This window comes from Heteronotia binoei, chromosome 19 (assembly GCF_032191835.1).
Source record: "Heteronotia binoei isolate CCM8104 ecotype False Entrance Well chromosome 19, APGP_CSIRO_Hbin_v1, whole genome shotgun sequence".
In the NCBI taxonomy this organism is placed as follows: domain Eukaryota; kingdom Metazoa; phylum Chordata; class Lepidosauria; order Squamata; family Gekkonidae; genus Heteronotia; species Heteronotia binoei.
The window spans coordinates 25675357-25688329 of record NC_083241.1 but is presented as its reverse complement, the minus strand read 5'-3'; the positions used below and the strand labels follow the sequence as shown (position 1 = coordinate 25688329).

The 12973-nt window shown below is 43.1% G+C and overlaps 1 protein-coding gene across 8 annotated transcripts in view; it reads left to right on the top strand.

Annotated features, from left to right (window-relative positions):
* The window catches only part of SEMA6D (semaphorin 6D), a 43056-nt gene extending 33101 nt beyond the window's left edge, over nucleotides 1–9955 (top strand). For 4 of the 8 annotated variants that reach the window (XM_060260388.1, XM_060260386.1, XM_060260387.1 and 1 more), the window contains 2 exons: nucleotides 3799–3969; nucleotides 8143–9955. In XM_060260388.1, coding sequence (XP_060116371.1) covers nucleotides 3799–3969; nucleotides 8143–9449 — 1478 coding nt within the window. In that variant the 3' untranslated portion in view covers nucleotides 9450–9955. The remainder of the gene's footprint in view (nucleotides 1–3798; nucleotides 3970–8142) is intronic. The other 4 variants (XM_060260393.1, XM_060260391.1, XM_060260392.1 and 1 more) reach the window with 1 other exon arrangement.
* The last annotated feature ends 3018 nt before the right edge of the window (nucleotides 9956–12973 follow it).

The following is a 12973-nucleotide window of genomic DNA, read 5'->3' as shown; positions in this document are numbered from 1 at the left end:
GGTGCCCACACTCCCAACCCTACCATCCTCTCCAGGAGTATGCAGTGGCTGATGATAACAGAAGCCACCACAAGGTCCAAGAGTTGGGCCATATTCTGTAATGCTTCCAGCAAAGGTCAGGGCAACCAAGGACTTTCCCATCATAATTCTAGACATGAAGCTACATAATCTATCCCCTCCAATTCCACCTGACGGTTTATAGCCAACCAACCACTTGAGCACCTTGTCCAAGAATGGAACGTAGGTCACAGACTGATACTTATTTAGGTCATTCAGGTGGAAGCAGGTCTTTTTTTTTTTAGCAGGAACTCCTTTGCATATTATGCCACACACCCCTGGTGTAGCCAATCTTCCTGGAGCCTACGGTAGGCCCTGTATGAAGAGCCCAGTAAATTCTTGGTGGATTGGCTACATCAGAGGTGTGTGGCCTGATATGTAAAGGAGTTTCCGCTACATAAAAAGCCCTGGGTACAGGGGTTCCTTCTTCAGGAGTGATCTCAGGGTTGCTTATTTGAAAGTAGTCAGAACTACTCCTGGTGACACGCACAGACTCGCAAGCGCAGTTTATGTTTGTGTATCTGGTGGTCTCAGACAAAAGCATTCGCCCACAAAGAGAGAGGGAAATTAACAAGCCAACACTCAGTCTATCTCCGCCTGTGTATATGCACAAGTTCGCTTGTAGGCATTATTGTACTTCAGTATGACAAACAGTACTATTTTGGATGGCGTTTACACTAAATTATAAAGTATCTTTTTTGTGTTGCAACAGAAATAACAAATCTTGCATATATTTCAGTATTTCCCAACATTTCCATTCTTTCAAAAAAAAAAATAATCCAGAACTTTAGTGTTTTGTTCTGTTGCATTTTTTTACCTTTTTAGTGGTACATTCTAGTGACAGTTTTGCCAATCTCCAGCTAGGGTCCTGAGATTCCCAATATTACAACTGATTTCCAGGCCACGGAGATCAGCTTCATGGAGAAAAAAGCTGCCTTGGAGGGTGGACTCTGTAGCATTATACTATGCTGAGGTCCCTCCTGTTTCCAAGCCCAACTGTTTTCAGGTTCCACCCCCAAAATCTCCAGGTATCTCCCAAGCAGGAGTTGGCAACCCTAGCCATCAGCCGTAATACCAGGGCTTTATTTGAGCAGGACTGCACAAGAATGCTATTTCTGGCTGGCTTGGTGTCAGGAGGTGTGGCTAATATGCAAATGAGTGCCTGCTGGGGGGCTCCCCCCTACAAAAAAAGCCCTGCATAGTACAGAGCAACAACCAACAATATAGAGCTTCAGCGATATAAGCCCAATGCAATATTCCCATGGCCAATGGCTGGGGCTGATGGGAGTTGTAGGCAAAAAACATCTGGAGAGCTACCCTTGGCCACCCCTGCAATACATAATAACCCCTGGCACAACTAGAATTCAATAGTATTTTCAAATATTCCATATCGTTAAACATGACTTCTATAAGGCTCATACAAGCACAAAAGATTCATAAACAGATTCACACGCTTCATGCCTGCTGGTGAATGGAAGCAAGTTGTGGCTGTAAATGCAAGAGACTTGGACGTTCCATTTATATACTAATTTTTTCTCTTGGAAAAGAAGTACAATTTAAGAGGCTATTGCACCACAGTTGTAGATCAAGACATCCAAGACATCCAAACCAGATATTTATATCCATCACCAGTCAGCTGAAGACGTTTTGTTGCTATTCCCATTGTAGCACCGGATGAGCTACACAAGGGGTTTTGGACTGAAATTACTGAGCGCAGTCTTGGATTTTCTGGTGTATGCATTCTATTGTGATATTGTAGTTATGAAGTCCTGTGCTGTATTGTACGATGTGTATGAATCTGTTTATGAATCTTTTGTGCTTGTATGAGCTCTATATAAATCATTTTTAATGATATGGAATATTTGAAAATACTATTTATTGAAATATAGTTGTGCCAATGGTTATTACGTATTGTACTACACAATACATAGAGCATCTGGAATCCATGTGAATTGTGGACGGCTTTTGCAGTTGAAAACCCTGGTTTGGTTTGTGCCAAGATCTGGTGCACCATAACAGGAGTCTTCTTTCCGTATTCTGGCAGGTTTGATGTGAGAATGCCCACAAAGTTAAACAAGTTAAAAGAAGGTTGTGATTTTTAAAAAAAATACCTTATGCCATTTCATTACTCAGACAGTACAAAGTGAACATCTGTTAAACTATACTAAAATATACCCAACATCCAGGGCTTTTTTTTGTAGCTGGAACTCCTTTGCATATTAGGCTACACCCCACCCCACCCCCCCAATGTATCCAATCCTCCAAGAGTTTACAGGGCTCTTCATACAGGGCCTACTGTAAGCTCCATCAGGATTTGACTACTTCAGGGGTGTGTGGCCTAATATGCAAAAGAGTTCCTGTTACAAAACAAGCCCTGCTTGAACTGGAAGCTTCTGGGACTTACTAGCAGTCCCATACTTCAGACCTCCACCCAACACAATTTTTTCCTGTCTCTCAGCCCTTCTCTTTCTATCCTTTCCGCCTATATCTCCACTTTCCGCCTATATCTCCTCTCTTCTTTCACTCTATCCTCCCTCTCTTCTTTACCTTTCCATCTTACCCACTGTCTCCCCCTCTTGACAGGGGAAGGCAGGCTAGGAGGAATTAAAAAGGGATAGAGAGGAGATAGAGAAGAATTAAAATAAAAAATTTAAAGGAGGAATTAAAGGGGATAGAGAGGAGATAGAGACAATAAAGCAAGACTGATTAGACATCTTTCCGCCCTGATCCTGATAATCAAGCTGTGCCATTTTGCATAAGATGAAGTTTCTGAACTGTCATCACATAAAGTTGGTTTACAGTAATCTAGTCTTGACAAAGAGGGGAAGGTAGGCAGAGAAGGACATTGGCAGGGCTTATTTGGTAACAGAAACTCCTTTGCATATTAGACCACACACCCCATGTAACCAATCCTCTTGGAGTTTCCAGTAAGCCCTGTACTAAGAGTCCTGTAAGCTCTTGGAGGATTGGCTACATCGCGGGGGGGGGGGGAGGGTGTGGTCTAATCCGCAAAGGAGTTCCTGCTTCAAAAAAAAAGCCTCAGACATAGGGCTAGAGAAGGCCACAGGAAGAAGAGGGGGCAGTAGAAAGTTACAGAGAGAAAAGAGGAAGGGATTGCCCTCTGTCGTTCTTGTACTCACAGCCAGTCTGATCATTGGCTCATTTCTGCAGGAGGGCTGCTATAGCAGAAATGGGCACCGTAACAGTTGTCTGGCAGATGGTATGGAACTGAGATGGCAATTGCTGGTCTCTGTGCCTGTTTGAAATATTACATCTTGTTAGGATATCAAAGCAATGCTCTGGAGGTACATAAGAAGTGAAATCTAGTAGCCTCCCTGGATCATTTGCACACCTTGCAAGTCGGGGCGGCGAGTCTCAAGAGCCTGTGCTTGGTACTTTGGTACTCCTTACCTGTGAGCCACAAGCAAACTTCGAGTTCTGCATCCACTCGCTGCCCCCCACCCTCACCCCCATCTACATGGGTTCCCTCAAACAGCCATTGACCTACAGCTGTAAATTGCATTGAAGGCATTCCTCACAACTACTTTTCCCAATCTGATTGGTTTTAGCAAACACACAGCATGCGTTTGTGAACAGCACCACTCACAGTGTGTTTTTCCCATTAAGCAGATTGCCCGAAATATCATTTAGCCACCAATCAGTGAGGCTTTAACAAAAAGGGGGGGTTAAAAGAACAAAGGACTGTAATACACATTAATACCGATCTGTTTGCCACCACAGACATGACGTTCTCCTCCTCAGCCTCTATTACCACAGTGGGAAGTATCCCAGTTATCTCACCTAAAGTGATTGGTTCCTGGAAACCTAAAGTGACTGGCTCTCGGAAATTTGTAGCTCAAGATGACCCAAACACTTCTGATTACTCTGATCCATTATCAGGTCTCCCAAAGGGTAAGGCCTAACCAGGGAATATCTTAACGGTCGAAAGGAAACCTGATAGCTTCAGTGGTTTCAAAGATTCTGTTCAAATACTTGCTGTTTGCAGTGTTGCCTGGGTAGAGGACGGAAAAGGTGCATTGTAGAGTTTTTCCTTGTGTAAGTCAAAGGTAGGGACACGACGAGGACCAAGGTGAGTCTCCCAGAAGCTGGACCACACCTTGGTGAATGAGCACCTGAGTCCCTTCCTTTTAAAATTTCAGAATTGCCAGTGCTTCCCATGCATGAGCAACAAATGCACCAAGTTTCACTCTGCTCTTCATTGGGTTGGCGGCTGAAGTTGCCACGTCTGGAGTCCGGCAAGCTGAGTATTTTGTTCTGATTGGCAGTAGGGCCTGCAAGGCTCCAGGCCTGCAAACTGGATTCCTAGTTTAACAAACAACAGGGTCTGACTTGGTGCAGGATGCTTAACAAGTTGGATATCTCGCTTGGCTATCCAGTTATACAGGGCCTTTTTTGTAGCAGGAACTGCTTTGCATATTAGGCCACACACCCTGGATGTAGCCAATCCTCCAAGAGCTTACAAAACTCTTATTACAGAGCCTACTGTAAGCTCTTGGAAGGTTGGCTAAATCAGGGTGTTTGTAGCCTAATATGCAAAGGAGTTCCTGCCACAAAAAAAAAAGCCCTGCCATTATAGGTCAGATTAATACAAGGACTATCCACATGTATCAGTGGCATGGTTTTGCAGGAAACTGGGCAAGAGTCGGCACATTCAACTGCAGCAGCAAAACAGATCAGGCATTTTAGTACTAGTGTCCTGGGGGCATAAGTTTTCATAGGCTAATATGTTTATTTTGCTTGCCTTTCTCAAGAATGCAGAGTCTGCTGACTGCAATTTAAAAGGATTACAACAAATAATATTAAAACATCTGTAAAAACAAAAAAAACCCAATTATAGAATGCCTTCCTACGAAATTGTTTTATGGTCTGTGGAAGGAAAGAAGCATTGGGGGCTTTCCTTATTTCTTCTGGTAGGTCATTCTGTCACACAGGAGCCAGCACCCAAATGGCCCAAGCTGTGACAGACCGGATTTTCAGCAGAAAAGGGGGGTCTTCAATACTTGCCCAATAATAATCAGCCTGTCCCATTTTGAAGACACTGAAGTTTCCCCACAGTCTTCAAGGACCATCCCACATACAAGCAGGGTTACAGTACTCTAGTCTTGATAATGTGGCAAGCATATCCAGCTTGGGCTCAGTCAAAGTAGGGAGCAAAACTCTGTGCCAGATGAAGACCAAAAGAAGGAATTTTTCACAGCTGAGAGATAACAAATAATGTCTCTCAAATATTTCTACCATGCCCTTCCTTCCTGTACTGTATACCCAGGGCAAATGGTATAAAATAGTAAAATCAAGACAAACTCATAAAACTGGCAGGAAAAAAAATAATTAAACCTTTGTTAAGATTCAAGGTACTTTTGACTCCCAAATCACCGCCTATAACAATGGTTTTAGAGAGAGTTTTTTTGTAGCAGGAACTCCTTTGCATATTAGGCCACACCCCCTGATGTAGCCAATCCTCCAAGAGCTTACAGGGCTCGTAGTACAGGGCCTATTGTAAGCGTCAGGAAGATAGGCTACATCAGGGGGTGTGGCCTAATATGCAAAGGAGCTCCTGCTACAAAAAAAGCCCTGGCTTTAGATGGACTGATAGACAAGGTCAGAGGCATAGGTGGCGTGGGAAAGTGGGATGCCCAGAAGGCACATGGATCCAGTAGCTAATTCACAGACAGGCAGTCATGCTCTGTGAACCCACTGAAGCAATGTGAAGCACTGAAGCTGTTTTTGCAGCAGCTTCCACATAGTTTTGCTTGCTGTTCAGAGGATTGCCAGGTTGGGGCCTCTTGCAAGAATATCTGCCTTTTTGAGAACCAGCATGAAGCGACGGTTACAGCATCAAGCTGAGACACGGGGAAGCTGGGACTGAGTCCACATTGGCTATGCTTACAACAAATGGAAGTCACCCATAGTATCACACCCTTCAAAGCCCATTGACTTCAGCGGCAGGTTAGCCAGCACTTCGAAGGGTGTAACTCTGCTTCCGGTAGTGCTGTGGGTAACTTTGGGACCAGTTGTTCTCTTGGCCTAACCAGCCTCATGTGAGGATCTCCCGCTGTATCCTTACAACTGGGCTAAACGAACAACTGGATCACAGTCACCAAGGGAACTTTATGGCCGAGCAGGGGGTTGTATTGAGGACTTTGCTGTCCTTCACTGGCTGGGTCATTTAGTTTGCCCCTTGTTCAGCTGACAGCCTGTATTCTCATGGCCCCCAGATCCACCTTCCTTTTTTTAAGAGTTGGAAATCAGCAAAGCCTACTGCATTTTCTTACCCACTGAAACATATCAGGTTTCCTTTCGGCCATTATGGCCATGCATTTGTCATTTGCTTCTGGTGTGTCATAATTGTTTGGTTTTCCTTTAAACTCTGCCCACTTTTGCCAGGGTTTGCTCATGCATTCCTGATCGTGCTCTGTGACATCCCTCGTAATTCCTGTTAGTGCTTTTCCCCCTCCTTCCCCCCCCTTTTCTGCACGGTGCCATAAAAGCCAATAACCCTGAACATTTAACTCCGTCCAAAGGCCTCACCATCTAACACACATGACAAAAACGAAATGATATAACACTCTCTTTCAGCTTCACTTCCACCCTCTGTGCAAAATAACATGATTAGATGCATTTTGCCAAACTAACATTATCTTAACAGCACGATGTCTGCGGTCGCTTTAAAAAAAAACAACCACCCTGAACTCTGTCTTGGGGAAAAAATGCGGAAGCTCTTATATTAACACGTGAATTGCAAAATTAACTCTGCAACTGTTCCTCTTCTAAATCTGAATTAAATGTATTTTCTATTACAAAAACACTAATATCTCATCAGCCATATGGTTTTTAAATGACATGGTCATTACTGGATAAAGTTTTGGGAAGGAAAGAAATGGATAGGCTTAGTTGTTGCTTTTTTAAATAACGAGCAAACCATTCCTAAAATAGTGACGTTAGAAAGTGGGGGGGGGGGGTTGCGAGTGGGGATAACATGGTTATAACAACACAATGTGAGCATTATATGCTCACATACCATTATACGGTTTTAAACAATATTTGCATAATCCTATCTCACATTTGATTCTGATTTACAAGTCAGGTAGGAAATGGAAAGCGAAATTCTTCCATGAGTTATTAATTGCAGTCTAGCAAAATATCACCTTCTAACCTCAATTTCCCAGCAGAAATCGTTAATATTAATACCATACAAGCTTTGGTTTGCAAGCCTTAAAAGGATCTGAGGTATCAAGAAAGGGGAAAATGGATCAACAGAATATACTGTTGCCGGACATGCAACCTAGTCCCGCAGATTTAATTGATAGGTCCTAGTCATACTTTCTCTTATCAAGGGACTATGTCCACAACAGGCTCTGTGCTTGTAGTGGCTTTCAGTTTCAACAGCTTTCACAAAGAGTTGTAGGTAGCTACTATTCTGGCCTTCCATCTAGTCCTGCACACCTGGAAGAATAGAGTTGTAATCGCTGTCCACTAACCCTTAGTAGCATTGCCTCGCATTTCAAGAGGAAATAAATCTCCATTTGGACAGTTTTCTTGCCTCCTACTTTCTGACAATGGTTGCTTTTGCCTGCAATCGAATGGGGGGGGGGGGAAGAGCAAGAAAAAACAAGGCTCATAGAGGTCAAGACAAGAAAATAGTATATGATATTGTATCTTGATTGCTTTTTCAAGCAAGATACAGGATGAGTCAATGGTAGGCGTATTGGAGAAAGGAAGACTTGGAATATGGCTTCCAGTCTATCGTTAATTGTATTGGTTGGCAAACAAAAAATAGTGGAAGGATTGTGGGGAGATGAATTGGGAACATGTGATTCCTTATTAAGAGGATAACATGAACCATCCAAAAGTATCCCTACATTAGTTTAGAATTTCACGATGGTCACTATCAGCTTTAGCAAGTTAGCAAAACTCAAGGGGTCCAAACAGCATGCAAAGTTCTTTTCAGTGCTACGGTACTTGTTTTCTATTAGGGTATGTAGGACATTTCTTAGGAAACCTTTATTTTATGAATGTGTAACATAAGACATGTTCTAATCTATTAATAATGTGTGTTTGTCGTAGGTGTAAGATGGGAAGTGCAGTCGGGAGATTCCAACCAAATGGTGCACATGAATGTCCTAATTACTTGTGTCTTTGCTGCATTTCTTCTGGGAGCCTTTATTGCAGGAGTGGCTGTCTACTGTTACCGGGATATATTTGTGAGGAAATCCAGAAAGATACACAAAGATGCAGAATCAGCTCAATCCTGCACGGACTCAAGCGGCAGCTTTGCCAAACTGAATGGGCTCTTTGACAGCCCAGTCAAGGAGTATCAACAGAACATTGATTCACCCAAGCTGTATTCAAATCTGTTAACAAGCAGAAAAGAGCTGCCACCAACAGCTGACACTAAGTCAATGATGATGGTGGACCATAGAGGCCAACCTCCAGAACTGGCAGCTCTTCCAACTCCTGAATCCACACCAGTGCTGCAGCAAAAGACTTTGCAGTCCATGAAAAGTCAGTTGGACAAAGCACAAAACAACCTCAGTGCTTCTAGAAAAGAAGCCCCTCTGAAGAGTCCTCAGTTTTTCCCATCTAGCCCTCCACCCCATTCTCCTTTAAGTCATGGACACATTCCCAGCGCCATCGTCCTCCCAAACGCTACCCATGATTACAATATGTCCTTCTCAAATTCTAACGCACACAAAGCAGACAAAAAGATGCAGAATGTGGACCACCCACTCACAAAGTCATCGAGCAAAAGAGACCACAGAAAGTCTGTCGATTCCAGGAATACCTTAAATGATTTTCTGAAACATTTGAACGAAACTCCAAATAACCCCAAAGCCATCATGGGGGACCTCCAAGTGGCTCACCAGACTTTAATGCTGGATCCCATGGGGAATATGTCAGAGATTCCTCCTAAAGTCCCTAACAGAGAAGCATCTTTGTACTCTCCTCCATCCACCCTCCCGCGAAACAGTCCAACAAAACGGGTGGACGTCCCCACCACACCTGCCGCACCAATGACCTCTTTAGAAAGACAAAGGGGCTATCACAAAAGTTCATCACAGAGGCATTCTATATCAGCCCTTCCTAAAAACTTAAACTCGCCCAATGGCGTGCTGCTATCCAGGCAGCCTAGTATTAATCGTGGAGGATACATACCTCCCACTACAGGAACAAAGATGGACTACATGCAAGGGATGCCTGTGAGCGTGCACCTACAGCCTTCCTTGTCCAGGCAAAGCAGTTACACAAGCAACGGAACGCTTCCTCGGACAGGAGTAAAGAGGACACCCTCCCTAAAGCCTGACGTGCCACCCAAACCCTCATTTGTTCCCCAGACGCCTTCAGTCAGACCACTGAACAAGTACAGCTACTAAGACTTGCATATTCTCTCAGAAGAGTGTGGGACAATGTTGAGGGACAGATGGTAAGGCAGAGACTTGCTTGTCCTCAAAAACGAGAGCGAGCAGCCAAAGAAGCTGTCTAACTTCAGTGCCATCTTGTTTTGCCACACGTCTGGCTTCAAGCAAGACTCGACTTGCTCAACAGTTTAAAAAAAAACAAAGGAAGGTGCTGGTCATTACGTTTCTTTTGTTTGGCGTGGAGGAGACATGTAGCACAATGGGGAAGGGACTCACGTTGACCTTTCAAAAGAGCTGTTCAGAGTACTTGGGGAAGAAAGACATAAAAGAAAGAGATCAGTGAGCAAATACTTGAAAAAAATAAAAAAATGGGGTTCATTTGAGACTGCCATAATGCGTAGTCTTCCCATGAAATGTGAACATTTTAATATGTATGCATTTGCCTTGCCTCTTGCACAAATGTCAGAAAATGATAACGTCTCAACGAGTATGTTGGTTAATAAGCAACTTGCTGATCTGCGGTCTCTAGTCCAAATGTAGCATTATTTTTTTTCCTTCATGGAATGGTATTTTTGTCTATGACACAGATAGAACTCTGTGTGTTTGTGTGCGCCCGTGAGTGTGCTAGTGTGTGAGTGAGTCACAAACACAGGAGGCATTCAGTCTCGCCGCATCTTTCAAACTTTCAGAATTGTTTACACAGAGCGTCACTGAACAACAAGAGGGCTCCAGCTCTTGCGGCGTGAATGGGGTTCATTGTGGATTGACTGTGGGAAGCTCTGGGCTGTCAAGGTTTCCATACATGACAAAACTCAGAACTGTCAAAAACAGCACAAACATCATTGTTCTAAACCGGGCTGCTATGGAAGCCAAGACTTTCACGTTTCAAATATAGCAATTTTGAGAGACTGTCCATGGTGAACAGCCAGTCCCTCCACCAAGTTTACTGCCAGGTGTTGAACGTGAATGGCAGCTAGATCTCGCTTATCCTTCAACCAAAAGGTGAGGCTCTTAATTTTAGTCACAGAGAGCCTCCCCCTAGCCACAAACCAAATTTGGTCAAAACCGCACACATATGCATACCCCAAATGAGATACAAGACAGATATGGCACCAAGAAGAGCAATGAGAAAGTTAGTGTGGCATTCGTAAGAGAGAGAGAGAGAGAGAGACCTCCCCCCTGCCGATAAACTCACTTTGTTACAGAGTACAGAGATTGCCCTGCTGCGTTGTTTGAGCTATACAGTCAGGAACACACTAACCCCATATTTCTTTTGCTAAGCTAGGGCAATCCAAAGTCTTCTCTTTTAGCATTATCACATGCACAAAAAACAGGATTCAAGATAGAATAAGAAGGGAATTAAGCCTCCTCCAGTCCCCATTGACAGCTCACACACTCAAGAAAGAGGCCCTCCTTGTACTTTTGAGAACTTAGGAGGTGGAACGCACATAAGCTATGTATCTATGGGGAAAAGAGGATAAATGGAAGCTAGTGCTACCCCATAGTAAAGCCCCTTTTCCAACAGAAGGGAAAGCACACCCAACTGGCTTTTGGCAGGGTGTATCCATGGGGGGAAAAGCCTGAGAGCAGCACAGTCACTTCATTTGTGGTTTATCCCAAAGTCATGCCGGTAATGACAATATTCTGTAAATACTACATGTGTGTTTACCCAGATCTGTGCATTTTGTGCCTTATTCATGCAAATGATAAAAAAGAAAGGTAAGATTAAAACTCAGTCAGCTGTTCTAGAGTCCATCCTGCATTTCCATGAGTGCAAGTGATTAAGTTCTCTCAGTAATCCAAAAAGAAATAAGGGGGGGGGAGCATGGGGGAATTATCCCCACAAGAACAATTAATTAACGAAGATGAAGCAGCCTACAAGACAAGGAGACAGCAACATTAAATCAACCTCACCATGTCAAACATTCCACCCTAAATCGCTTAAGGATCAAACAGTTATAATGTGAAATCATATGAGAATTTCTAGAGTAATGGAACACCTGCTGAAATTACATGAGCTATTTGGTTGGTTTCTGCAGTATGCATTTGCAGCTGATCTTCATCACAGATGGTGATTTTTAGTTTGCAAATGATGGCCCACCAGTTGCTCATTGAATATCCCCATCACCATAGCTGGCACAGCGGAATATTCGTAAACCGTTCAGAAAAGCAACATCAACCCAAGACTCTGATTTCTCTTGGGTATCAAGGGGTTTTGGGTTTTTTTAAAAAAGACGATTGCCTCTCTCAAACAGAAGGGACCCTTTTCTTACTATATAGCATTTTTCTCCTTTTTCCATTCCATATGTTGATCATCAAAGGACCTTTTAACTTCCCAAAAAAAGTCCAGACCGGAAATACCTAGGATCGTTTTGTTCTTGAAATATTTCAGTCTTGCAACTAAAACCGTTTAATCATTTAAATTTTAAACCGACAAAAGAATCAAATTGTAAAACTGAATTGAATTCACTTTGCAAATATTAATTAATAATACATACTTGTGTGAAACCGAAACATAAATGTTACTATGTGAACCCAAATAACTTTATGTAACATTGTTAGATGGTAATGTGAGTTTCTCTCAGTATTTATGTTGAGATCTCTAACATTCAACATAGTCTTTATTCTGTTAATTTATAATTTTTGTTGGTTTTTTTTTTAAAAAAATGCTTTATCCATTTGTGCAAAGGTAAATGCAGATTGTATCTTTTTTAATGGTACAGCATAAAAATATACAGTAACCCTGAAAGAAAGCTGCTCTATACAGTCTATAGAGTACTTTAACATGTATAGATATCTTGTAAACTTGTATTGTGGATGTGTAAATAATACGTCCTTTGGGTTTTTAACACCGCATGTAAAGTCAAAATAAACTATTCAACTGTAGCAGGCCACCTCTCTTAACTGCGTGTAGAGAAACAGTGAACAGAAGCCAGCCCACGCATTTCCTGTACTTGAACTATGGAGATGAATGGAAAAACCCTGCGATATTCATAACACTAAGACCCTGACCTGGATAGCCCAGGCTAGCCCAGTCTTGTCAGATCTCAGAATCTAGGCAGGGTCAGCCCTGAATAGTTTTTGGATGGGTGGCCACCAAGGAAAACCAGGGTTGCTCTGCAGAGGCAGGCAATGGCAAACCACCTCTGAAGTTCTGAACCAAGGTTCCCTCTAAGCTGTGGAGACTTGTGAGCAAGAATTCTACTTTGTGAGCTGCTAACCATTAAAGTTGTGAGCTATTGGCAGTAAAGCTGTGAGCTACTGCATAAATCACTTTGCTCGAGGGCCAGTTTTCCTGAGCTGAGACAAAAATGTATGAGCTGGAGACTAAAAAATCGTGAGCTACCTCACACTAACTCAGAGGGGACACTGCTCTGAACATCTCTTGCTATGGCCCCACACTTTTACTCCAGTACACCAAGGAGCAAGACAGAGAGAGAGCTCCGTTCAGAATAGCACTTGAGAAAACCAGGCTACTTGCCAGAGAACTGGCCAATAGCTTGGTCTGAGCCCATTTAAGTTTCAGCGCGTTCCTATGT